Source organism: Dermacentor andersoni, chromosome 4, assembly GCF_023375885.2.
Source record: "Dermacentor andersoni chromosome 4, qqDerAnde1_hic_scaffold, whole genome shotgun sequence".
NCBI lineage: Eukaryota > Metazoa > Arthropoda > Arachnida > Ixodida > Ixodidae > Dermacentor > Dermacentor andersoni.
Genome location: NC_092817.1, coordinates 111,853,930 through 111,880,339, shown reverse-complemented (window position 1 = coordinate 111,880,339; position 26,410 = coordinate 111,853,930). Strand labels below are relative to the sequence as shown.

The 26,410-nt window shown below is 43.8% G+C and overlaps 2 protein-coding genes across 2 annotated transcripts in view; both read right to left on the bottom strand.

Annotated features, from left to right (window-relative positions):
* The window catches only part of LOC126537470 (NPC intracellular cholesterol transporter 1-like), a 75,963-nt gene extending 52,582 nt beyond the window's left edge, over positions 1-23,381 (bottom strand). The window contains exons 1-7 of the mRNA XM_050184479.3: positions 23,123-23,381; positions 11,869-12,037; positions 9,006-9,169; positions 7,382-7,607; positions 5,993-6,283; positions 4,579-4,858; positions 2,207-2,339 (exon numbers count right to left, since the gene is read on the bottom strand). Of these exons, the coding sequence (XP_050040436.1) occupies positions 2,207-2,339; positions 4,579-4,858; positions 5,993-6,283; positions 7,382-7,607; positions 9,006-9,169; positions 11,869-12,037; positions 23,123-23,167 (1,308 nt within the window). The 5' untranslated portion in view covers positions 23,168-23,381. The remainder of the gene's footprint in view (positions 1-2,206; positions 2,340-4,578; positions 4,859-5,992; positions 6,284-7,381; positions 7,608-9,005; positions 9,170-11,868; positions 12,038-23,122) is intronic.
* Positions 23,382-23,869: 488 nt separating this feature from the next.
* On the bottom strand, positions 23,870-26,389 carry LOC126537480 (elongation factor 1-alpha 2). The gene is made up of 5 exons (XM_050184498.3): positions 26,349-26,389; positions 25,663-25,831; positions 25,329-25,508; positions 24,395-25,235; positions 23,870-24,329 (listed from the first exon to the last, which is right to left on the bottom strand). The coding sequence occupies exons 2-5, from the start codon at positions 25,804-25,806 to the stop codon at positions 24,106-24,108; spliced, it is 1,389 nt and encodes a 462-aa protein (XP_050040455.1). The 5' UTR covers positions 25,807-25,831; positions 26,349-26,389; the 3' UTR covers positions 23,870-24,105.
* Positions 26,390-26,410: the final 21 nt, after the last annotated feature.

The window sequence follows — 26,410 nt, the reverse complement described above, 5'->3', positions numbered from 1 at the left end:
AGTTGTATGCAGCATGCTTTTCAGCAGATATTAAAGCACACATGCTAGTTTCCAGCACAACTCCACGGCAAAACCCAACTAAATACACTAGGACTGTGGTAGAATGTACTCTGATTCTGAGGCTTTATGCACCAGAAACCACAATCTGATAATAAGGAAAATCGGGGGATTCGGGGTTCGACTTCGAATTATTTTGACCACCTGGGATTCTTTAACAACTAAATCTAACTACACGAATGTTTTTACATTTTACCCTCATCGAAATGCGGCTGCCGTGGCAGAGATCATAGAATGTATTCTCATATGCCAAGATGCTGTATCATGATATTGTCTCCAGTAGAACAGACAGCACTGAATACCAGCTAGAAAACTGTTTACAAAGCAAATTTGTCTTCAGAAATAAAGAGCAACTCAGTCACACAAAAATATGAACCAAGCTGAAATAAAATCTATGAACCTGAGCTTCCTCTAGATGGCACAGAGCTCCATTGTGGCAATTATGGTAACTATCAATAGGCATTAATTAGACCTGTAATTAAGCCATAAAGCCAGCTTCTATGTAATGACTATACAATAATCTAACTCTTGCTAATCTAGTTCTTGCTCAGCTCAAACATCACCATCTGCTAGGAAGTGCTCCACAGCACACAAATGCTGTTCAAGTTTGTAAGGGCAGTTTCTGCACAACTGAACAAGGCAGTTCCACATTGAAAGTTTATTCAAAGCAGGAACTATGGCCTGCTTACATTGAACCAACAATAACTACACAAAGGACACAACTTTGCCACGTGTTTTCTTTCAGCAGTGTTAGTTGTCAGGAGCTCACCCACCCTTTACGCCATCCATCCCCCATTCGTCCCCATAAATCACCCAGTCATACTCGCTTGCATTCACATTTACCAACACTCATTCACATCCAGCCACACTCACCAATAGTTGCACTTGTTCATACTCCTGTCCGCTCAAAATCACCATCACTGAATTTATTTGTGTTCGCGTCAACTGGCACTCCCATATGGTCGCACCTTTCGACACTCACTAGTGTACTCGTGAGTGAGTGTACTTAACATGTATTTAAATGTGTCTTTAACATGTATTTAAATCTTCATGCACGAGGGTTTTCACTTTTTGCCTCCACCAGAATACAGATGCAAAACAAACCCGTTTTCTGTTTAGCAAGCCAAGTGGCACAAAAAAAAAAGGTAACCTGTCATGCAATATTAAAACAGGAATTACAATTCATCTGTAACTCAATCTGCATGCCTACAGAAGGGTCCACTGTTAAAAGGAACAGTGCAGAGCATGTCCCGATTTTTCTCTCTCGCAAGAGTATAATCGCATATATTTGCAGCAGATAACTTGAAGTCGGTAGCTCCAACCCCTTTCAACAAACCTGTGCAGTGCACTAGCATTGCTTCCAAAGCCACTTGCTGCTAAAATGCCAGCAAAGTTAGAGCTGAGCATTTGCGTTCCCACATTAGGTAGCTAGCAAGACACTCTGTTGGGCTTGTGCTGTGGTCTTCCTTGTTTGTGCCCTATTTTGCGCTCTTTATGTCTAAGGTGTTTATTAGCTACATTTAATGCGATAATGTTAAGGGCCCCGTGTCACAAAAAATCCGATGTTGACGTCAGACGTCGATTGGTGAAAAAATCATTCCGAACCACAACCACGCAGGCCCTCCAAGTGGCGCAGAGGTGTTACTGAACCAATTGAATTCCTCAATGTAACACGCATCAGAAAAATCGTAAAGTACAAGTCAAGCACAATCTACGGACAGGATAGCGTCATATTGTCATTTGAGTATACGAAAAAACATAATTCTCTTACAAGGAAACTCAAACACAAACCTCTTTTCCAGCATTTTCTACCAGTCATAGGGCAGCCATAGACTCCAAGATTTGCGCGCGCCGGCCGGTGCACAAGCGTATGCCAATCTCTGAAGCCATAGAGCGACGTGCCCATTTCCTTGCAACAACTCCAGATGGCACTTGCCTCTGCCACATCGGTTGCCATTTCTACCAGTGACCTTTTGTGTTAATGATGCCTTTACCTGACCAGGCTGTGTTCCATCAAACAATTGATCACATCATTACATTATCCATTCTGATAACTGGCTGCTGAACTTCAATGTATAAATAGCACTTAACATCTATATTCTCTACATACACAGAAGAAACAACAGAATAAGTTGGGGCAGGTTCTCACCTGATGGAGAAACTCCTTGTCAAAAACTGCTCCAAAATTGACGGTCAAGTTGTACCGCTTCAGGTGAAGCGTGTATGGGAATGGCTGGCCACCTTTACGTGTAATGACCACCTGTTGAACTCTGTAGAAGGGCCTGCGCAACCAACACACAGCCCAACGTCCAGTCAGAACACGCTTCCACAGAGCCCTCAGAGTGTGTTCAAATTTGATTGAACAGGGACATGCAACACATTTATTTCAAACATAATACAACTCACCCATTATTATTGAAGTTAATTATCAAAGAGCATAATGACTGATCTCTGATGCTTTACAAATAGAGAAAACCTTTCTCTAAAGGAAGCTTTGTGTTTGTGATTGAATGTACACACTATGCTGTGCCCATGTGTGTTGTTTATGTAATGAAGTTACTAATGAGCAACTCCAGTGACTTAATTATTCGAGAGAGAAGATAACTATGCTATAATTCACTGTTCCTGATCAGTTTTTTCTACTACAGGCTCTATGGTCTGAATTCCTCCCAAAGCCATATTCATTTAATGTCAACCAAATACACCTGGTCACTTACAAAATGTTTTGCTGCATATTTCACGACAGCTGTTACAGTTCACATTCGAATTTGCGTGAGACAACACGAAGGTCAGTGCAGGCAATAAATCAATTGGAAAAAATGTTAGAAGTAACTACCACATGATCAAATTGAATATTTGCAGCGCGGGAACAAAGGAAAGCCTATTTTTATTTATTTTTATTTTATTTATTGCATACTGCAGACCACAACAGGGTCCAGGCAGGACAGGCACAACATAGTAAATGTACAACAAGAATAATAATGTGGAACACAATACAGTACAGATGGCAAAAAAAAAGTGTTATTAAAATTACGACAAAGTTGTAAGATGGTCCCATTAAGATATGGTACATGGGAAGAAAGAAAATTTATAGCAGTTAGTTTTCGCAAAATATGGCGTTAGTGACTGCGTGTGATGGTGTCGGGTAGATAGAGGAGATAAGTATAAGGAGGAGTCTATCGCGAGTTTACGATTCAGTAGCAACTGAAGGAAGTAAAGGCGAGATTTACTTCTTCAATCTTCAAGTGTTTCAATATTGTGTCGCCATAAGATCGGTAGGAGAATCCGTTACTTTAAATTTTGAATAAACAAACATGACAGCCTTTCTTTGAATTCTTTCAAGTTTATTAATGTTTTCTTTAGTAAAAGGGTCCCACACTATAGGTGCATATTCTAGTTTCGGTCTGATGTAGGTGTAATATGTTAGGAGCTTAATATTGGGGGGGGGGGGGGGGGGTGAGAGTGGCGGGGGGGGGGGGGGGGGGCATTTCCAAGCTTGTGCTTTAGAAAACATAGCTTACGGAATGCAGACAAGCATTTGTTTTTTATTTGCATGTCCCAGGTAAGATCGTTAGTTATCGTTACACCTAAATACTTGTGACTATGAACCTGTTTTAGTGTCGATGACCCTAGTTGATAAGTATGGTTTAACGGATTCCTTTTATGGGATATCTGAATAAAAACAGTTTTCTTTTGTGTTAACAGTCATAGAAAATTCACTGCACCAATCAAGCACGTTGTCTGGACTAGCGTTAAGTTCGTTTTGATCTTCCGCGCACGTAATTTGATGAAATAACAATGACATGAACAGAACACCCAATGTATGAATTTTCTTACGACCATTTACACAATCTTTATTTAAATTAACAAGGTTATTTGTAACCATATTCTCCATACATTCAGCAGTTGACTGCACCGGTAAGCTGTCAGTTGGTAGTCGGCATTATGTCACGTCCTGCTCAATGTCTTCGTCACAAACATTGAAATGCTTAATATTTAGCAGTATTCCTTAATCATTAAACGAGTCGGATGAAAGGCAATATTTGAAGCATGTTAAAAAAAATATTGCAACACTTCAATTCTGATAACAGAGGTTTTGGGGACTGAGGTGCACCCCAGAGCCTCAGTAGGTGTGCAGGCATCCACCTATATTGCCATACCTGCGCCACTTCCTTCCCACTGTGACGGTTGTCAAGGGTGACTGTTCCCACAGACCAGTTTGCGACTGTAGCACTGAGGAAGCCTTCTCCAGGACAGAACCAAGCGCACAAACATTTTTCCTCTCATCTGCCATCCCCTTTGTTTTGGGAACCTTTTGGACCTGAGCTTGTCTACGGCGCCTCCACCCACAGCAAGTGCATACCTGGTGTTACTCCTTTTCCAAACGCTAAGCCGAGGAGTGGTGCCTAGCACTCATGGTGCGCAGTCATACTACACCCAGGTTCAAGTGTAGTGCTATATTTTTCGCCATGTTAAGCTGATAAACAGTCAGCACTGTGGTAGCCACATAAGTACACCCACCCGAATTCTTGGTTGAACTGTTCCCGCTCCAGGCGTGCCCGGCTCTTTGGTGCAGACCACAGCTCAACAGGATTGGAGCGAATGGTGAAGAAGGTAAGGCCAGCGCAGCAGATGGCCACGGCAAGCACAGACACCACAATAGCCGTCAGCGGCCAACGAGCGCACAATCGACCCCACTTGGCAAACTGGGCCACCAGCTCTCGCTGCAGGCGCCCGCCCTTCAATGCGGATCCATCCTTTACATACAGGGGTGCATCGTCGGCACACTCAGACGATGTGCCTGGCGACAAAACAGAAGGAACGACCGGATGTTGTAATGGCAAAATAATAAAGGAGCAGTAGCAGCTTGCTTACCTTTACAGCAATAAAACCCAGCATTTCACTGTGGGATAAAATTGAGAAAACTGTCTTTTGCGAAATTTCTCAGATAAATTTTGAACAGAATACATGTGAAGCTACATGATTCAAAGTACTTTTGCCGAATGCACAGTCATGCATCTACTGAGCCTAGCACATTAATTATGAAAGCAAGAGATCCCCTATGACCACTGAAGCAGGCCATGTTGTGGAAGCACGCACAAACAGCCCTTCAAATTTTGGTAGCCACCGGCTAAAAACCCTCATCTAATACGTGTACGCAAGGTGTCGCCTTCTTGTACTCAACATCATGGCTGTGCTGCATAAAGGGTAACCAAGCTCCAGCAAATTACCAGAGAGAGGCATAAGCCAGTGAAATCAAGAAGCTTAGCAGAGCAGAAACAATTTTAGCAGGATGTTCATTTTGTGCTTTTTGACTCCGATGTAGTTAAAGCTACAGCACAGTAGAAAAAAGAAATTGAAGAAGAAATAAGGAAAGCAATGTTGGAGATTGAACCCATAATGCTGCATGTCACATGTAGTGTCTCACCAATTGAGCTATTGCCAGTGGCAGCCATCCATTTCACTACTGTAGATATTTACGTTTACACATGTTAAATTAGTTTTAATTGGTGGGCACAGCCATTATGAAAACACTAGACTGCTGATATGCATATTTCATGGCCTCTGCATGTGATGAGCTAACTGCTGGCTAAACAGCACACACGTCCACACAATTACTTTGTGGTGTGCACCTTGACTGCACCACCAACCTCCTCGCAGCATAAGCAGCAGGAAATCTCACACGAGTTACCAGCCCTACATGGCAGCCCCCAAAATGTTTCAATAGGAATTACCTTTACGCAGCCCAGCCTCAAGAGTGCTGGCCAAGCACCACTCTTATGGCAAACCCGGCAAATTGCACCAGTGCGCACCGGGGCGCCCCAAAGCATGGTTCATTCAATCATCGTCGCCCCCAGGGTGCCCCAGAATGATTTCCCTAATTCACCATTAGTCAGAGCAAGCAATGCTGTAAGAAAGCAAGCAGGCTACTCACTCGCATTCACACAGCCACCCGGCGTGCGAGAATTCCTGCAACGTGCAATAAGGTAGAGTGTCATGACAACCACAAAGAAGACTGCGTAGATGACAATTGCCAGCAAGTAGAAGCCACTCATTCCAAGTATCTTCCAGGGCTTATGCATTTCTGGGTAGTCCGAATGGGCGCACGACTCCCAGCAGGTGGAGCAGCTGCATGGAGCAGCACCGGGTGCCCCTGGCTCTGAGCATTTTTTGTAGGTGGCATTCATAGGTGTGTATGTGTGTCCGTGCGAGACAACAGGAGAATCTGCGCAGAATGAACAGCATGCTCTGGCACAAGGCTGCAAGGAAACCAGCTGGTGCATCACTGTACAGCACTTTTAAACACAGCACACAATGCTGGCCAGCTAAAGGAGGGATTGCGGCAATGTGGTTGGCTTAACATGTCTGGTTCCGGTACGCGAGCATGCATGTACACACAGAAGAATTGCATAATATAACCTGTTCTTAGGCTAGTTGGTTGATACTTGAAGCCACTGCAGTGCAAATAAAACAGACAAAAAGAGCACAAGACCACTGCCCGTGTTGCCCGGTCTTGTGTTCTTTATGTCCGTTTGTGCTTACACTACAGCAGCTTCACAAAGAACTACACGCGTGAAGTAAACAAAGCCTGAATGCTTTAAGCAGACGTTACAGAGGAAGGACCAAGAGCCCAGTAAAAATTATACAAAGCACATGCACACAAACATACAAGATGCAAATGCAATGGTACACACAAGGGCAGAGATGTGCGCTCGACGATGGTTGCCCAGAAAAGTTTTCAGAATACGTAAGCTATGCAAAGCTGAAAACTAATATTAATTTCGTTGTACGCATCTTTCTTTAGTCATTTGTTAAACAGAAGACACATAAAAGATATTCAAACATTAAGTGCTAAGCGAACCTAAGAGGCAGATAAATATAGAAAGGAGCCATGTGGAACCTTCAAATTGGTTGGTATTTTGACCATACAAAGAGCAGATGCATTTAGCTACATACTGTCAAGTGTTGGGACACACACACACAATCTGTAGCAACCCATGGGCCATAATACGATGTGTTGGAGAGTGGGAAAGGACAGATTTCCCTAAAGCTTAAGGCAGTTCAGGAAAGGGAGCCCAATATTCCTGAGAACATGGCATGAGCCCCACTCAAAGGCTTCACAAGCCACATGTTTGAGATCCCCAATACACAAGGCTGCGAGGCAAGACAGAATTTGCACGCACACAAAAAAAGAATAAAATGCACTGCACAGTTTACCCGAGTACAGACAGCATGATCTATTTGATCCTGCACACCTTTCAAAATGCTACTTTCAAAAGGACGCAGTGAAATGGGTTGTATAGTGTGGAATTAAGGTCCTCACCACTAAACACAAAGTCCATCTGGAATGGCGAATGCAATGGGTCATGCATCCCAAGACCCATCATGAGCGTCTCAGGGCCACAGTCGTCACTAAAGCTGCCACAAAGTGCACCCAAAATTCCAGAATCTAGCCCCGAACATGATGAGAATGCACCCACAGCATAATTCCGTGTCATATAATAGTTGACTTCTGAAATTCCTTTGGTAGACTTGTTGAATTGCGTAACCTGCCAGAAAAGAGCAGACATTTACATTTACAGACACACAACGCATTCACTTCCACTGTAGAAACAAAGCTCTCACTGGAAGTAAACACTAGCAGCTTAAGGCATAAAGCTTTGATTGGTAAAACTGTGCACCATGCCAAAAAGAAGTAAAAAAAGAAAAATCAAGAGAATTGCGCAACGTGATTCACTATACACATTTTTGCTCAATAATAATCCAATGCTGCCACAGGTAGCACAGTTGTACTGACGACTCACAGAAATTTGTTTACTAAATGCAATTTACGAACATGTTCAGAAGATGATGTTGCATTCGGTTGAGTCTACGGGGGGGCTTCCAGGCCTGAGAGATGTCAACTTAGGGAGGCTTTTACAAAGGTTTATTACAGACTTCTTTTGAGGCGAGTCAGGAGCACAGCTAGAGAACGAATCTCATGGCACCCATGCAAAAAATTCGAAGCTTTCTTCGCGAGCATCAACTGTAGCTGCATGCTGCGACTCCACACCACATCCGATGCTCAATAGTCCCATTTCCAAGGCACCTACCTAAGCCCCTGTAAACAGATACCACTAGAGGCGTGCCACTACAGCAACCTGGTGAGGGTCCTTTTAAAATTGTTTTGAGGGGCTCGCCCGGAAAAAATTTTTTTTCGGGAGCCCAGAGTTGCAGCCGCTTTATCTCATAGGTTAATCTAGCTCTGTTTACAACATATATGAAAATTCTCAAAGAAATAAGGATTAATTTGTCATACAATGAAAAAAGAAAGAAGGAAAGTGCCTTGACAATTCAACAGGTGGAACACTGCAATCAATGCTCTGTGCCAGCAATTACTTGAACTGTCCGGCATAGGGAAGGGCTCGGAGGAAGCAAACTTTCCTTTTGCTTGGGCCTCCATTGAAAGTAGAAGTTTTCAAAATTCCTTGCAGCAACGAATTCATCAGCTTCTCTTTGTTTGCAGCCAAGACATTTAAAATTTGTTAAATGTTTTGGGGGCCCCTGTGCGATACATATGTACCACATAAGTTTTTCTAATACAAGTAAATGATTCAGGCCTTCCAAGGTGTACGATTAACACCTGCACAACGTTTGTATGTGAATTAATTTTAAGGCCTCAACTTAATGAGCGACATCTCCATCACTCAATGAGTACCACCTTGTTTGAGTGTGAGTGTAAAAACTTGATTTTCAAAGAAGGAGCTGAGTACCAGTTAGTTCCTTCCTCTAATCTGCTTCAGCACTTTGCAAAGCTGGCACAAGAAGTAAGTAGTATAAAAAAATAAAAACACGAAGAACAATATTGAAGAAATTAAATCTCCAGGGGGTATAGTGCATAAGGGTATTATTGCATAAGGGTATTATTGCATAAGGTTACAAGTATTTGAGCACAGAAAACATCATACCTCAAGAAAATTGTCCTGGTGAGGGGAGCATGTCACCATGCAAAATACACGTGCCAGGTTGAAGAAACAAGATGGGCAATTCTGGATGAGCCCACGCATAAGTTCAAGATTTGTGGCAAGAGCAGTGACCTGGTCATCGTCACAACACAATGCTTTCTCTTGGCCTGCAAACAGAGCATGAATGCTTTCATTGTTTTTACCTTATGAGGCTCAAAATTCCGCAGACTTCAGCAATTATTCCCACTCCGAATTCCTTTATGTCAACAGAAGTTACTCTCCCCAACTTCTCATATGCCCCCAACTTTATGCACTACTATACTACAATCCCGTGTAGACGACACAAACTGTATGCAACAATAGAAAGCTTTAGCCCGTTCGTAAACATATTACAGTTTACAGAATACCATGTTATCGGAGCCATGAAATGGCAGTAACAATGTTGGTAGCGACACCCTGCGATAATTTATCCAACCACAATGTCTTCAAAATGTTTTTTGTTAAATTAGTTATCATTCAGGAATACAAAAAGGCGGAGTGCATGTTAAAATCTTGGTCGCTGCCGAATCTTTAAAGCAGTACTGACAGATAATGTTTGTCTAGTTTTTATTACATTATTGGATAGCCGTCGACCCAGTAATAATGATACAGAGCCGAATTCCCCAAGAGTGCAACAAATAATTGTTATCTTTTAATGCGGCTAGTTCAAAATCCTTGACAAGAGCAGTGCAGCTTCAGACATGAAAAAGTAGACTCATCAGATCACCGAAACCTGTTGTGGTCGTCTTGTGGTGCCAGATACCACTGACTCGAACATCCATTGAGCATTCAACCGCAGAAGCGGCGAGAGAGCGTCTCATTGCATTTCCAAGAGAAGCGCACAATTGGAAGGGCCGGTTTGACAGCTTAGGGCGACACGGTCATCATTGTATGACCTTCAGCCATCTCACTCCACCACCTCCACTTTCAATGAGGTGATGGGCCTTCCTTTTCACGCCTGAAGCCACACTGCACTTCACATGTGTTTAGGATGGTTCCTACAAAAAGTGCGGCAATTAAGCATTTGTGGTGCTATTGAGGAATGGCACTTCATACCACAATTATGGAGTCGACAGCTGCCCAAAAGAAAAAGGCAGGACACAAGATTTCTGAGTCAGTACGCCTTTAAGCCACCAGTATGATACGGTTGGTCAGCGCAGTAACAGTGCTGTGTCTTCCATGGTTAAACTCACCACCAAAAGATGGCACTACTGACGTGGCTGCTCAAGCAAACATCTATAGCAAACTGTCATTCCGTAAACTGCGATATGCTTATGGACAGGCGAAAAATTTCGTATGACAACATAATGATGACAGCATGACAGTGATGATATACACTACAGCATAATATTATGGACGGACGAAGTCAATCCTGTTTCAAGCTTTTCATTGCTGCTGCAGTAAAATAACTTCTGAGAAAAATTTTAAGGACAAGAAGCATGACACTGACTGCTGCTTACCAGAGTGACAATATGCAGCAAAATATTGCATAACGTCCCGCGCAACCATTACAGTGCTCTAAGTATACAACATTGCTGCTTCATTTTACTAAGTTGCAGAATATAAGTAGTGTCCACAAAATAAGTTCCGATCAATTTTTGATTGAGGCATAAAAATTTGAAAATGGTTTTTATATTTCTAGCTAGAGTGATGCATAGGCTGTTTTTCCATATGTGAACCAAATTTCCTTAAAAACACCACACTAGAGCACCAACTTTCAACAGCGCAACTTAAAGGGGCCTCGCAATGCTTTTTTAAAAACACCATTTTTGCCCTAGCCCTTTTCTTAGCTTGTCGAGGAACTAAGAGCAATAATAACTATGATAATGCATGAAAACCAACATCATCAGTAACAAAAAGTTCAAAATATAAACAGAATGAGAATAACCCCCAACTCAACTTTCAGCCACTCTGAATGCCACATTTCACTCTTCCATGACGTGGTAAGGTGGTGCCCAGTGGCCACAGAATGTTGATGTTAATCAAAGGAAGTTGCTGTGCCATGATTGCTAAGCCTGCTCAGCTTGTTGATAGCATTTGCAATCGGGGAGCAGATGGTGTGATCTCAAAGGCAGTGGCATCACTTTTATGGTTAAAACAGCTTCCACACACTGACAGTTTGCCATGGTTGCAACATTTTGCCGATGGCTGTGTCGTAATTAAGAGATACTTGAAACAGCTGTAAAATGCAATGCCACAGATTTTTCTTTCTTTTTTTTTTTCAGTACCCACAATATATTGTACAGTGCTCACGGAATGAAACGCGTCAATTTAGGGCTAGCTAATGCCCATACTTTCGTGTCCACCGGCTGCAGTTCGTGTAACATCGACGTAACTTAGGTGCGTACACTTAGAGCGGAGTCCGAGCCACCTTTGGTGACCAGATTCATAGCGACATGACATGGTACTCTAGAGTTCTCTGCACATATGCTGGGTTCTACCAAATACTCACTGTCGCGTTTCATTCTGTGAGCACTGTACATGTAAATCACTCACTACATTTTTAACCTATCACCATAGTGCCACTCACTGATGCCACGTCCACTGCAAAAAGCGCACAACATCACCGCATCGTGATGCTGCTACCCCAACAAGCTTTCTTGGGCATGTTGCAGGGACCTTTTAATGCACCAAGCCATCGCTTGTGCTACCCAGCCAACTTAGTCACTCACCACAATGCTGCACCATGGCACACTCAAAATTACAACACAGCATCCCACTTTTTTTTTCCCCTTTCTTGGAATGTAAAACAATTCTTTCAGCACTGATTTGAAATATACTCTTTTCAATGTGTTGAAGCGAGTTCGTGCTAAGAACATTCATTCACCTGATACCAGGTCTGGACAGATTCCCTGGAGCAATTTCCAGGACTTGGCACTAACAGCTTTGGGGGGACCTGGGTCAACACAGGGCATGGGCTTTTCCGTCACTGGGTCTATTCCACAGGCCCCCCTCATGACACACTGAAGGCCAGAACCTGCAGCATCAGCAGACATCTGTGCGAGAAAAAGAGAGAGTGGGATATGCAACAAGGTTGTTTGGTATGACATGTCCTATAATGCTCTTGGCAGAAGTCAAAGTTTTCCTTGTTTAACTCTTCCTGTACCACTGACAAGCACAGTCGTGATAGGATTTTGGACCAAGATAGCCAATGACAAGTATAGTCGCAACGAAGACATACTTCACAATGTGAACGGATGATGAGTATATATGTCAGCTTGCTTCGAATTGCAGTTTTCAACACTAGATGGCAGTGCTTGTCAATGATTGACTGCTTATCAGTGTAGCGCATTCTCTCCTTTTCTCTTCTTTCTTTTGGTGTTCTTTCCTTTTCCTACCTATGCCTGCTTTGCTCGATAGGTAGGCAATAGAGCGTCATTCTCGCTTGGGCGTGGTTGCCACGTCCACCCGATACAAAGGGTTGGCCACAATATCATCATCATCATCAGTGGTATTTTGTGGTCCTGTTCTTTATTATGGGCCACTTGAATGCTACACATTACATTTCTGAGAAATTTCATGCCATAGCCTGTGGTATTGAAAGGGTTAAATCTGCCTTGTGCTGCATAATCAATAATTGCTATAGCAAAGCATTCTAAGTTTCTTTTTTTTAATTTTTATGTGCACTTTCTTTTCTTGTATATGCCGAAAATCAGAAGCCTAACAAGTAACCTATATGCAAAGCTTTAGCTTGGGCCCAACTCCAATGCCGCCTATTCAAATACATGTAAAATGCAGATATGCTTTTCTCAAATAACTCCCGAGCTGATTTTAATGAAATTTATGGCATTTGGAAGGGAAATTTAAATTCTATTGACAGTTGGAAGCAGAATTTTGATTTAGGCCTGAATTTTTTTTTTAGTAAGTCACAGGCCTGCATGGAGCTCCACTTTCAGCACCACGCACTCCAGCATCTTCGCGGCGAAGTTTCTTCACATCGTTTTTACGAGACCGATTTGAACTGTCTGCATGGTGTCGATGGCGAGCAGAGGCTCGTGCTGCGGCTTGTCTTGCTCATTGCACAGTGGTCTGCTAAGCTCGATGTTGCCTGGTTGCAGCCACATTCATAGCTCTACAATTTGCTTCTTCCGCAGCAGTTCATACTTTGGGAGGAGGCACCATAACATGTGCCGAAGAGCAAACACAGGTATCCAGACTACACGGCACACACGTCACATCCCTTGACCCGTGGCACGGTAAGTTGCTGTTGATGATGTTGACAATTCTGGGTTAATGGCATCCCCTCTGAAATGGGGTGGTGACAAATAGTTACCTAGCCTGCTTGAGTTAGCCAGGTCCAGCTACATGCAGCATGAAACTGCTATTTGCAACTGCTACATGTCAGGACACTTGGTGAAGTATAATGGAACTGCAATGCAAAGATTGTATCTATCGACACTAAGCGGCATGCATGTCCCATCGCGTGTCAAATGGCATACGATGCTAATGATGATTTCATGGCATTCCCTTTGAAACAGGATGGAGACAGTCACCCAGCCTGCTTGGGTTAACCAGGTATGCAATACATGTTTTTCATTACATCAATATTTCTCCACATCTCTATAATTTTCTTTTTCTTCCTCAAGACTTCTCCATGTTGTACGGCTACCTATGCAACTGCTACATGGTGTGCCACCTGGTGTAATAATGTTCAACTGCAATGCAAAGGGCAGACATAGATGCTACCTGGCACACATCTCACATTGCAAGTGGCACGATACAATGCTAATGATGATTTATCTGCACCCGCTTTGAAACATGGTGGAGACCTAGCCAGCTTTATTTGACAAGTGGCATGACACTAATGCTTAAGATTTATTGGAGTCCTGTTTGAAAAGTGGCGGTGACATAGTCACCTGGCCAGCTTGATTTAGTCAAATACCTATTTTTTCTAGCATTCTTGTATACATTTCCTTAAACTTCTTTTTCTTCCTGAAACAGTCTTTAAATGCATCGGACCGCAACCTGTGCAATATGCAACTGCAATGCAAAATGTGCACGTATCGAGGCTGGTGCACATGTCACATCAAGTGTCTCCTCGCGTGCTAGGATGCATTTATAGGGCATTTTTCCGCTGCATGCTAGCAAGCGCTGGCGTGGCTCCACGGTGGTTCAGCGTGCCTGTCACACATTCTACTGCCCCAAAGGCTATGAGGCCAAGTACCATGAAAATTTCATATGGTGGGTCACAGGGATCCTTAAAAGAGAGGGAATGGATTGTGTGTAGTGTGATATCTAAATCTTTTTTAAGTGTTCTTTGGAGAATGTCTCAGAAGAACACAGCATCCCTACAATCTACAAAAAAGTTGTGAATCATTTCCGCATGTGGCCACAAACGACAGTTTGGAGACCATGGCACGAAACAGCCTTTTTTTTCTAACCAGGTTTTGACAGGAAGGGTTGCTGAATGAAAGCACTTGGTTGTTTATTCCGGTATCTGCTGCTGTGCGTATGCTGCTCAAACAGCGCCGGACTGGATGCCTTCATTGGACGCTTGCATATGCTTGCCCAACTTTTGAATGTGTTTTCAGTCACCTTAAATTTCTGTAGCACTTTGTTTTTCTTGTTTTGCTGAAGGATCTGCTTCCATGTATTAACGACAAAAAAAAAGCACTGGTGTGGCTTAACAGTAGAGTAGCTGACTCCGCAGCGAGCCCAGGTTCGATCTTGATGGGAACCGAGTGTTTTTTTTTTATCTCTCTCTCTCTCATTCCCAGTGATAGCTGCTACGGACACTGATCACGGCCAACCAAAATGGCTATTGGAATGAGCCCATAACAGCATTGTTGCAGCTTAAAGCTAGACGTCTGGAGCATGCCACATAGGGTGCAGATCTTTTTAATATGTCTTGTGTGACATTCAAAACACCGGAGTTCAGTGTGCGATAAAATAAGAAATAATGACCCAATCATAAAAGTGCTTCCATCATTGTGTGTTATCTTTCTAGTATTGATCCACATGTCATTTGCACAATTTGTACAGTAGTTATTGATCTACTGTTCAAAAAACAATGGTGATTACTAAAATATATTATGAAATAATGAACCTAGAGAAAAAAATAATTGAATTTTTAGAATTGGAAGAATAAACTGAACAACACGCCAATTTTTATCGAATTCGGTTCAAAAATACATAAAGATAGCTTTAAAACCCATATCCCCTCTTTAAACAAAACAACTCAGTAGCTTACTAACAAATAAAATGTATCATCCATGTCCTAGAAAAAAAATGTGCTTGGTGTGACACGCTTGATAGAATGCCTTTTTGTCAAAACAGAGCTGTAAAGAGTCCTCAAGTACTAATTTGGTGTTCCCTTTAACAGTGTGCCACTCTGTACATTAGCCGGCATCCTCTGAAATGCCGTATTTTAATGCATGAAAAATATATCGATGACAGATTATTTTACATACTGCAAGATAGGGCAGGGCTAACTTTGCTGTTCCAGCCAGAACTGTAGAAAATGAACTTTTGTGCCTTTACACAAAGGACACAGAAATAATCGGCTTGTCCCCGTCAATTCTAAACACTTGTGTCCATAATTCATGCGCTCGATGGTAGTGAGCAGCTGTCAGTCAAGAAACAGGAATGTATAGGCAAGAGTGGCATACACTAGTGTATAGTAATAAAACAAGAGGCAGGAAAGGTAAATGATAAATAGGGGGCAGATGCAACTTAAAATTCAAAGCCAAGTAACCACCTGCATTATTAAATTATAGAGTTTAGCATCCCAAAACTACACAGTGGGTTATAATGGACATCATAATGGAGGGCTCTGGATTAAATTCAGTCACCTGGGGTCCCAAAGAATGGCAAACGAGCATTTTGGCTAGAAAGTGATCCAAGAACATGATATTCGATTGACAGCCCAATGCCAGTCACTTAGCCACCGTGGTGGGTCACTAGTCCCATAATTCATCAGTTAATTATATAACTGGTTACATTGATTGCATGATCATCAGATGGAAATCACAAAACCATTTCATTACTTAGGTATTCAACCTGAAATGTAGTTCACAGCTCAATATGAAGCCTGTGGAGTGCACGACATTCACAAATGAGCTACTGTCTGTTTCTCAGCGCCAGCACTCCGGGAGCATGCAGGATCTAGTTGCATGTCCATGGGCAGCAATTGCAATTTTTCTTTCCACACCTTCTATGTAACATGTGCCAATCCCATGCTACACAAAAGAAATGGAAGTGCACAAAGAACAATAACATGACAAATATGAGAACCTCAATGACAAGCCACTGTGGGCCTGCTTGAAAAATGGGAACTTCACACTGAATATGGGCGTCTAGAGCTTTAAGTGAACACTCTGTTCTAACCTACAGTATTGAACAAATTAACCTGGTGTAAAACATTTGTGGTTAAGGCATTATTCAATTCGTACCGTTCACTGGTCAGTTGCTTAGGAGGAAAAAAAAACTCAAAAACAGAATGCCCTGTAAAAACTGTTCATAGCTCTATGCGAAAACACTGCCATGCAATGGGCCAAATTGTAGCTTGCAAAACCAAGAGTGACGTTATGTTACATTTGTATACCATAAGCAGCTCTTCCGACAGATTATACCAGCAGATAAGAGTGGGAATCCTTGCCTTAACAGTTCTTCACCTAAACACATTATTACAGAATGGCAGACGCAAAGAAAAAATGCTATTGCCACAGCAGCAAGAACATTCCTTCAAATGTAAGGGCCCTTGAAGTAATACAAAAATGGACTTTGGCCTGAACTTATTTAGACAATGCATCTCAAATTTTTGACGATAGACTCCTTATCAAGTTCAATAACATGGCTGTTTGGGCATGTTGGTAAGCCATGACAAAAACTCAAGCGCACAACCGGACAAGGACGGCGTGTCTCAGTCTTCTTTCACCGTCCTCAATTGGCTGTGCACTTGAAGTTTTTGTCCTTAGAAAGGAAAAAGTCAGTAAATGATCACATTCCCCACAGCTGTGACATTAGCACTGAAACCTTCTTATTCAAATTCTCAACAATTTTTACACATAATAAAAATATAAATGAACATTTGCAGCTATGAAGCTGTGCAAGGAAAAAAATAAACACAGCTGGGAAAGGGAGGAATGACTGTGACCATCAGCTGTAGTGGCTAAGATGTTCCACTGCTGAGCATAATTCCCAGCTGTGGAAGTCGCATATTGAGGCGAAAAGTTCCATCCAATTATTTGGCAGGCATTTCAGAGCTCTTCACTGTTACAACATCCTCCAGTGCCCATAAGACACAGAGACATATACAGGATGTCTTTTTTAGACCACACAGATTTTTATAAAGTAATGAGCACAGCGAACATGGTGTTCTTGCAGGTGAGTTTCTAGGTAAGATGGACACATTTTTCTGCTAAGAATGTGAGCTTAAGAAGACTAACAAGAATTCATTAACCTTTTTATTATTGTCTTGGGGGCAGTTGTCTACATGGTAAATTTGACATAATAAATATCTCAAGTTAGGTGAGACTTTCAAGATTTTTAAAAATTGTGGTGCATTAAAAAGTGACTGCCTTCAAGTTCGCAATTCAACTGTCTCTAAGACTAATAAAAAAGTTTAATACATTTTTGTTAGTTAGTCTCCTGAAGCTCATGTTATTTACGGTGGGGTATGTCCACCTCACCTAGGAATTCTCCTGCAAGAATGCCACGGTCACTGCACTTATAGCCTTTTTATAGAAAATCTGTATTGTCTAAAGAAACATTGTATAAAGCAAAGGCCAGTTTGGCCTCAGCAAAATGAGTAAGCCCTTCATCGATGCCCTCAATTCCACCATGCTCATAAAGAGCCTGTCCAAAGGTCCAACAAATGGAACGTCCTTGAAGTGCCTTTTCTCTTCAAGTGGCTCAGGCCTCCCCCAGCTGCTTATCTCAGTAAATTATGTTCGCTTGTTAGAGCTCGTCCAATGACATGTTTGCTCACACATGAACTTTACACTGACTCAGACGCCAACAAAACTACATTTGCCAGGCTAAGCTAATCTTTCTCGTACTTCCATCTTTTTTTGTTATACAAGATAAAGACTACGGTTGTCAAGGGAGAAAACAAGGCTACATAACCTCTGCGCAGGCTTGCCTTATGTCGAGAGGACAAAACGGCAATCGCGGATCAGATGTAATAATCTTGTACTTGCAGTGATTAGCTCTAATGAAGTGCCTAGATATTAAGGCACGTGTGTGTGGAAACTACATACTAGGCAACAACTTCGAAATTCACAGAAAACAAAGCCAATGCTTTACTTTATTACCACAGTAATTTTGCTATGATCACTATGTATAAGCCACATTCATGGTAATAGAAATTCAAGTTAATATAAATGCCAATATTCCAGTTGGTATGAAATGTTTTACAAACTAATTAAATGAAAGTCTTTACAGATATTAGTTTGAGCTTTTTCACAGTTCCCAAATAAGTCGACTGAAGAAAACTCATAAAACATCAATAGTCAATACACACACTGAAGCTATTTTGTATGTTGACAGGTGCACCATCCCTAGGAGCTGCCAAAAATGCGACTGGGTATAGGTATTAAGATCTGTTCTTCAATCAGAATTGGGCTCGCGCATATCCTTGTAGTAAGCCGCAATTTTGCACTGGACCATACCGTATGCAACCTCAGTCAATTAAAAAATAAACCTATGGTCTCTAGGAGTTTGAATCAATACGGTAGACCACTTGTCATACAACCATATTTCCAGAATAAGTTTCATTAAACATGCCACAAAGACAAAGCGATATGTTAGGAAGAGTTGCACGTATGAAAGGACAAACGCAGGAGTAAAACGAGGTAGACAGAAAGAGTGCAAGCTATCAACTTGTTTTATTCGTTTCGAAGCTGCATATATAGGCAGTGTCCACACTTGACAAAAAAAAGAAGGGGGGAGGGAGATGGCAAATGAAGCCTGCCTGATTTCAACAAAAGCTGCGCAGAAAATTGTTTTCCTCATGAAATAAGGTAACAGAAGTGTCACTTACGCAGTCATCATCCTCTTCCTTGATGTGAAAAGCTTGTAAAAGCTGACGGGCTATTTTGTTCTTGTTTGTGCCTAGAATCTTAATTTTGTTGAACAGTGGTCTACATTGTTTATATGCAATGCAATGAGCCGGCAAGCGTGCTCCTCTTTTCCAAATTGACAATGCATGCTACCCTGTGTGTTCATTCATGCAAAGCCCTGTTTGACCCACATACACTTGTCCATATTTCAGCGGGATTTGATATACCACACCTGTGGCACATTGCACGAAAGTTTCGGCGTGCTTTATTCCACAACCGCCTCATCGGGTACCGTCTCAGTTGTTCCTCGGGCATAACCCAGCAAGCTTTATTTGGATCAGAGAAAACCCCAGGGACACCATGCTTTTTTGCCACATTTTTTTATGTTGTGGGCGACTTAGTGCATATATGGCACAATCGTGGTTTTCATTCTGAGCAAGCACTCAGTGCTGCTGCCACGTTTCTTTTTTTACCTTCTTGAGAAGGTCCTCGGCCACTGCTGCGATGACCTCACAGGTGAAGCCGGCTGAAAGCAGCCTATTAATTTGATCATGGAAGCTGTCGCGCATTGCATGCGGGCATGATTTTGTAAGAGCAGATTACAGGCACAAGCTTGCAATTTCCCTCTTCACTATCTTTGAATGCGCAGAATCGTAAGGTAAAAGTTCTTTTTGTGCTCGTGGTGCATAATGCCAGCAGATATGATGCAAGCCAAACTGCAATTTAAGATCTAAAAACTGCAACAAACCTTTAGTAGGAAGTTTGTGCATAAAGGCCAAACCCTTCCCATATTGTCTAAAAAGGGTTAAAATACTGCTCATTGAATCAGTGCAGGTCAAGGTACTTTGTTAGGATACAACAATTAAAAACTCGTCCACATACCTAAAAGCCTTAAGCACCCCCTGACTAGAAAACTCATGATTCAATGTCAGCCAAAAATATATCACACAGGATTGGGGTGACATAAGAACCAATACAAATGATTTGCCGTCTAATGTAAAAGTCATTAAGATATAAAAGATGTCTTGCAAATAAAATTTTAGCAAAGACATGAAGCTGTCCACTGGTACCCCTATTTGACAATTCCTTTCAATGCATTCCGATGGCTACGAACAATTAATCGTGAGGCATCGAATAAAACAAATCCTCCATATCAACAGAAAAAACGTAGCCAGCATGTACATTGGTATGCACCAGTTCATCCAGCAAGTTCCTCTAAAAACAGAAAGACATAGGAACATCGAACACTTTCAAGTTTACCACACCACATAATGTTCTAACAAGATACAGCTCATGGAAACATTAAAAAGCACACTTATCTGTGGTTACTAACTACGACACTCAATAGTATATTGTCATTTTTTAATGTTAATGATAGTGATAGGTATTTTCTGCTTGAGCCAGCTGCATGCCTCAAAAGAACAATAGCTTGCAAGCTGTGCAATTAATAGCATTTTTTCAATCCCTCTTGTATAGCAAAACAAGACGAGGGTTCACAGGAACACTGAAATTTCAAGTGGCCAACAGCCGCCGAACAAGGGAAGCCACAGCTTGTAGCTTCTAGAAAAGGCACTGCCCTGGAATCCTGGCCTGCAGAGTCTCAGTAAAGGCTGGAGCGGTTCTCAGCTCCCTCTTCTGCCACGACATCACTGTTCCCACACTGCGCCTCTCTCTGTGAAGGCAATGCCACTGGCCCACATTGACATGGATCCGAGTCCAGCAAGCAAGGCGCTAGTTGGTGGGACACCGCACCATCACTACAGTTGTTCACAGGCCAGCACCATCAACTTTATGGAGGGAGGGGTAGTGATTCGGTGCTATGTGTAGCAAGAATGCACAACTCCAGTACCACGGAACAGGACAGTGTTGGCCGAGTCCTGCTGGCCTGGCCTTTGGATCCACAATTTCTCCACAGGCTTCATGTGGTGGCCTCATAGTAAGGTTCATTACAGCGCAACACAGGACAAGACAAAAGAAGGTATAAAACAACGAAACGCGCCGACTCTCAATTGATATTTTACTGAAGGTATGTCTAACATATATATAGGTGCCAGTTGATAAGCATGACATGCACAAGACACCGAGATGCATCGAGGCAACTGTGACAGACTGATGCATAATCAAAATTGACATCGAAAGAAACGTTGAGAGTCAGCGCCGTGCCGTCATATTATATGTTCTTTTGTCCTGTCTTGTGTTGCGCTGTAATGAACCTTACTATGAATCGCAACCAACAGGCCCAACTTGCCATCTTGATGCGGAGGCCTCCCTTGTTCACCCACTGGTGATCATTTCTATGTGACAGTGCCACGAACAGAAGGTGCAGGCACAGAGGACAATATTGAACAAGCCCTTATCCCAGGTATGCATTATATGTAACATTCCATTTCACTTTGCATCCTTTCCTATCATGTGTCACATGAAGTGGGCAATCTCATTGAGATAGGGGCAGCACCCGAGCTATGTCCGAGCAATTGACAAAGGGTTAAAGCAATGGAAAATTATATGGATTGTTAGAAAATTAAGACCATAGCTCTCATTCCTTATGGCTAATACAACACATGCCCTCTGCTATGCTGAAACAAGTTCATGAGACTGAGTACAGATTTCACGTGTTCAGACCTTCAGCTGTTTCGTCCTGTCCCTTTGACCAAGTTACGCAGGGGTTCTCCTACATGCAAAGTTAAGAAAGCTACATGCAAAGTTAAGAATGTTACCTAGGAAGAGGACACCACCAAAAGTGACAGTACAACAGCATCCTCAGGTGGCACACAAAGTCAGCAATTGTTTGGTATCCTTGCATTATTGTGCATGGTTGCGTGAATCAAAAGCTGGTTAGTGCAAGTGTTTCAACAAGGCCTATAAAAGGCACAGAAAAATCGAAAGTGCATTACTAGGGGCCATACCAAGTGGTTGTATTCTTGCAGAGCTTTCAAGCTGCAAATTTTTTTTTTCTAAACTAAGCTGTGCTCATTCGAATGTTGAGGATGCGGCAAGACATACCTTTGGCTGCTTACAGATTTAACTGAATACCCAATAAATATTACAGGATGTGAAAAAAAAGGGGCAATTAGCGGCCGTCCATTGATAAAGATAACGTCTCCGCACTTATTAACCACTCCTCTCCCAGGGCCAGATCAAAGCTCTGATGCGATTTTTCTCGTATTAGAAGTATGAAGTCGCAGCTGCTACGAACAATCAAGAGCCCTTGTTTATGATGCATTTTAACAATAGCAGAGGAGCTATCTCAACACGGCATTGAAAAAGGACTTGAAAAAGCTTCAGAAGTCTGAGTATGCAATAGAGACTTCGCCGATAGCAGCTGCTGAAAACGTGCACTGCCGTACAAATAGGACATACTGCGGAGAAAAAATTACTCATTTTCTAGTGACATGTGATGTGCGTCGAGTTTGCTGGCGTCGTTCTTATTCATCGAGTCACGGGAAAGTGACTTGCTGCGTACAGGAGCTTGAACGTTTGAGTCTACCAACGAGAATGTCCAGATCTGATTTAATTGCATCCATTGTTCGATGAAGGCCGCATGCATCCGATAACGAGCGCCGGGTATGAAGTGCGCATGATAAAGAACGAGCCAACTTTACGTACCTTCCAGGCCCAAGCAGCACGCTGCTACCCGAATCTCCGAATGAAAGTTAGCTTTCTATCTTTATTTTTTTCCCCTTGCTTTCTAGAAGGAAAATATCGATACGGGTGGTAAATAAAAGCTGTCTGCTACTCGGCAGGTGGATGCATTTTGTTGTCGATCATGACAATATTTCACGCCGGTGTTGTAAAGGCAAGGAGGGGCATGAATTACGACGCAATCGACGAGGTCGAAAGCAGTGCGACGAAGGAAAATGAACGGCCGTCAAAAAAGCGGAGGCGGTAATTTTCTCTACAACAAAAGCACCCTGCGACGGGGCAATATACACGCCCCCAAGACAGGAGGCTCCTGCGATTACATAAGCTTAGATATCCTGCCTATAGAGACGTAACGCCACACTGTAAGGGTACGACACTGCTTGCGCCGCTAGTTTAGCGGCTGTGGGAATGAATGGAAATCCGAAACGGTCAACTTACGCGGCAGGTAAACACTGCCAGAGTGCAGGCCACGAGCAGACGCATTTTCCCAGTGAGCACCAGCACAGCCGCCAAACTCGATGGAACTCCGTGCGAGAAATCAACGCCTGCTGGACGACCGACGTCCAAACAGTACAGCAGTGCTACAAAACGACCATCGCTGAAGCACAAATGTTATCGTCAAGTTGTTCACGCAGCTACCGATGACACAGCGCATGTCGAGACCCCCATGGCTTGTCGACTGCAGCGACGTCTGAATAGCTCACGTGACAGGTCCGCGTCACATGACTCACCCTCTCCGACTGTTTCGCCACCACACGGCGACTGTAGTAACCACGAGGGTGGGAGTGTTTGGAGCTCGAGAATGAGCGTGCACTGACCGCTGTCGCCGACCCTCCTCCCCCGAAATAATACAAGCCACTGACGCAGGATCCAGCTGAACATGTCGTACGTTAACTACCCGATTTGGGGCAATTCAAAGCTTTTGCTGTATAACTTGAACATATCAATCGTAGCAGTTCTGTGATAGCTGCCTGCGTACTAGTACAATCCAGCAGGGTTTGCACTCGCTGATCTTTCTAGAGCAGCATGCACCTTGACATTTCGAAACCAATATCCGCTTTCACGGCGCGTAGGCTGTACGAGCTGTGTCTTCACGAGCCTTTAACAACTGGCAAATACCAGTGCTTCAGTGAAATTCCATGCATGCAGCAAGATAAGCTTGAATGATTGTGCACAAGAAACAACTTCAGGGTGGTACAGCTTGGCTTTATTTGCGTCACTTTAAAATAGAAACACCCAATGACAACATCTCAACAGGTAGGGGCACAGACGTTTTTCCTCCTGAACTCTTTGCGGTGACATTGACACAGCAACCAAATGTTGAGAAACAGGGTAACCAAAAACTGAGCCAGGAGCTTTTTCCCAGCTGGGGGCCAGCATGCGTGCTGCTGCTCTTCAGAGGCCCTGCCAAGCAGCCATAGTTATTTCTTCTTCTGGGCCTTCTCAGCAGCCTTGGTGACCTTGCCACCTGATGCCTCCTTAGGTTTGACAGACTTGATGACTCCGACAGCAACCGTTTGCCTCATGTCACGGACAGCAAAGCGACCCAGAGGTGGGAAGTCCGTGAAGGTCTCCACGCACATGGGCTTGGAAGGCACCAGGTCGATGATGGCAGCATCGCCTGACTTGATGAACTTGGGGTTGTCTGTAAAGACAGAAGAAAACGCGTGAGAACCCCCTACACAATAATCAAACCACAACACTCCATACCTTCGAGCTTCTTGCCGGAACGACGGTCGCACTTTTCCTTGATCTCCCTGAACTTGCAGGCAATGTGAGCTGTGTGGCAGTCCAACACAGGCGTGTAGCCGTTGGCGATCTGGCCGGGATGGTTCAGCACAATAACCTGGGCGGTGAACTCCTCCGTGGACTTGGGCGGGGTGTCCTTTGAGTCTCCGCACACATAGCCTCGGCGCAGCTCTTTCACTGACACGTTCTTCACGTTGAAGCCGACGTTGTCGCCGGGCACGGCTTCGACGAGGGCCTCGTGGTGCATCTCCACGGACTTGACCTCAGTGGTCAGGTTGGCAGGGGCAAAGGTGACGACCATGCCGGGCTTGAGAACGCCGGTCTCCACACGGCCGACGGGCACCGTGCCAATGCCACCAATCTTGTAGACGTCCTGCAGGGGAAGTCGGAGGGGCTTGTCCGTGGGCCGGGTAGGGGGCTCCATCGCGTCGAGAGCCTGAAGAAGGGTCTTGCCCTCAGACTTGCCAGACTTGCGCTCAATAGACCACCCCTTGTACCAGGGCATGTTCTGGCTAGGCTCGAGCATGTTGTCACCGTTCCAGCCAGAGATGGGCACAAACGGAACAGTAGCAGGGTTGTAGCCAATCTTCTTGATGTAGGCAGACACTTCCTTCTGGATTTCCTCGAAACGGCTCTGAGAGAAGGGAGGCTCGGTGGTATCCATCTTGTTCACGCCGACAATCATCTGCTTCACGCCAAGGGTGTAAGCCAGCAGGGCGTGCTCTCGGGTCTGGCCGTTCTTGGAGATACCAGCCTCGAACTCGCCGGTACCGGCAGCCACAATCAGCACAGCACAGTCGGCCTGCACAAACACGCGCGTGCGTCAAACTCCCGAAAACAACTTCAGGGGCCGCTAAATTAAAAAAATATATGCGTGAGGCATGCGTGAACGAACCTGCGACGTTCCAGTGATCATGTTTTTGATGAAATCACGATGTCCGGGGGCATCAATGACAGTCACGTAGTACTTCGGCGTCTCGAACTTCCAGAGAGTGATATCGATGGTGATACCACGCTCACGCTCGGCCTTCAGCTTGTCCAACACCCACGCATACTTGAAGGAACCCTTGCCCATCTGCAGAGGGAAAAACAGAAACCGGCGGACATGTTAACGACCCGAGTAGACCACGCCGGCCGGCGCGCCGGGCAATATGGCGAACACGCGACGCCCGCCGCAGCACTTGTGCAAGGGTTAGAAACCGCGGAAGAGAAGTCGGCAAGGCACTGACCTCCTGGGCTTCCTTCTCGAACTTCTCAATGGTACGCTTGTCGATGCCACCGCATTTGTAGATCAAGTGTCCGGTAGTCGTAGACTTTCCGGAATCGACGTGGCCAATGACGACGATGTTAATGTGGGTCTTTTCCTTTCCCATGGTCGCGGTTTTTGCGTGTCCCTGTCTGCAAATCAAACGCAACAGCCGCACAACGGCAAACACAGGTGTTAGCGAGAAGCCGCGCAATGACCGTCGAACTGATCCACCAACCCACGCCCCGGAATACAGCCGGCGCCAGACAAAAGCACGTCAGAATGGCGTGAGGCCAAAATGGCGACCGAAGATTCATTACCACGAGGCGTCAAATACTAATTACCAATATTACGCTTTACGTGAACGACAGAAGCAGTACAACTGGATGAGGGCAAAATTAAGGGGCAGGTCACTGAGAACTCGGAGCACTTAAGAAAAGAATCAACCGGCACGAACGCGAAGGGCCTATCAGAGCGCCATGATTGACCCGTTTCACCGGCTACCCCGTGAACTGAGAAGTCTTTAGACGCTATAAAATACACCACATAGGTTAAAATACTGCTAAGGAACGTAACAGAAGCCATCAGAGTACAAAATCTCCACAATATTTCTTACGGATGACACTTGCGAACGCAAAATCATGCGGATGAAAACCAGCAGCAACTCACCAACACAACCGACGGAGAACGAAGAGGAATGACGGCGAAGGGTCACGTGCTATATATCGACT

Excerpts from the sequence above, each read along its gene's own strand:
- LOC126537480 (XM_050184498.3), bottom strand. The coding sequence starts at position 25,806 with ATGGGAAAGGAAAAGACCCACATTAACATCGTCGTCATTGGCCACGTC. Across the intron at positions 25,509-25,662 it reads TCGAGAAGGAAGCCCAGGAG|ATGGGCAAGGGTTCCTTCAA; the intron begins GTCAGTGCCTTG and ends TTCCCTCTGCAG. Across the intron at positions 25,236-25,328 it reads TGATCACTGGAACGTCGCAG|GCCGACTGTGCTGTGCTGAT; the intron begins GTTCGTTCACGC and ends GTGTTTGTGCAG.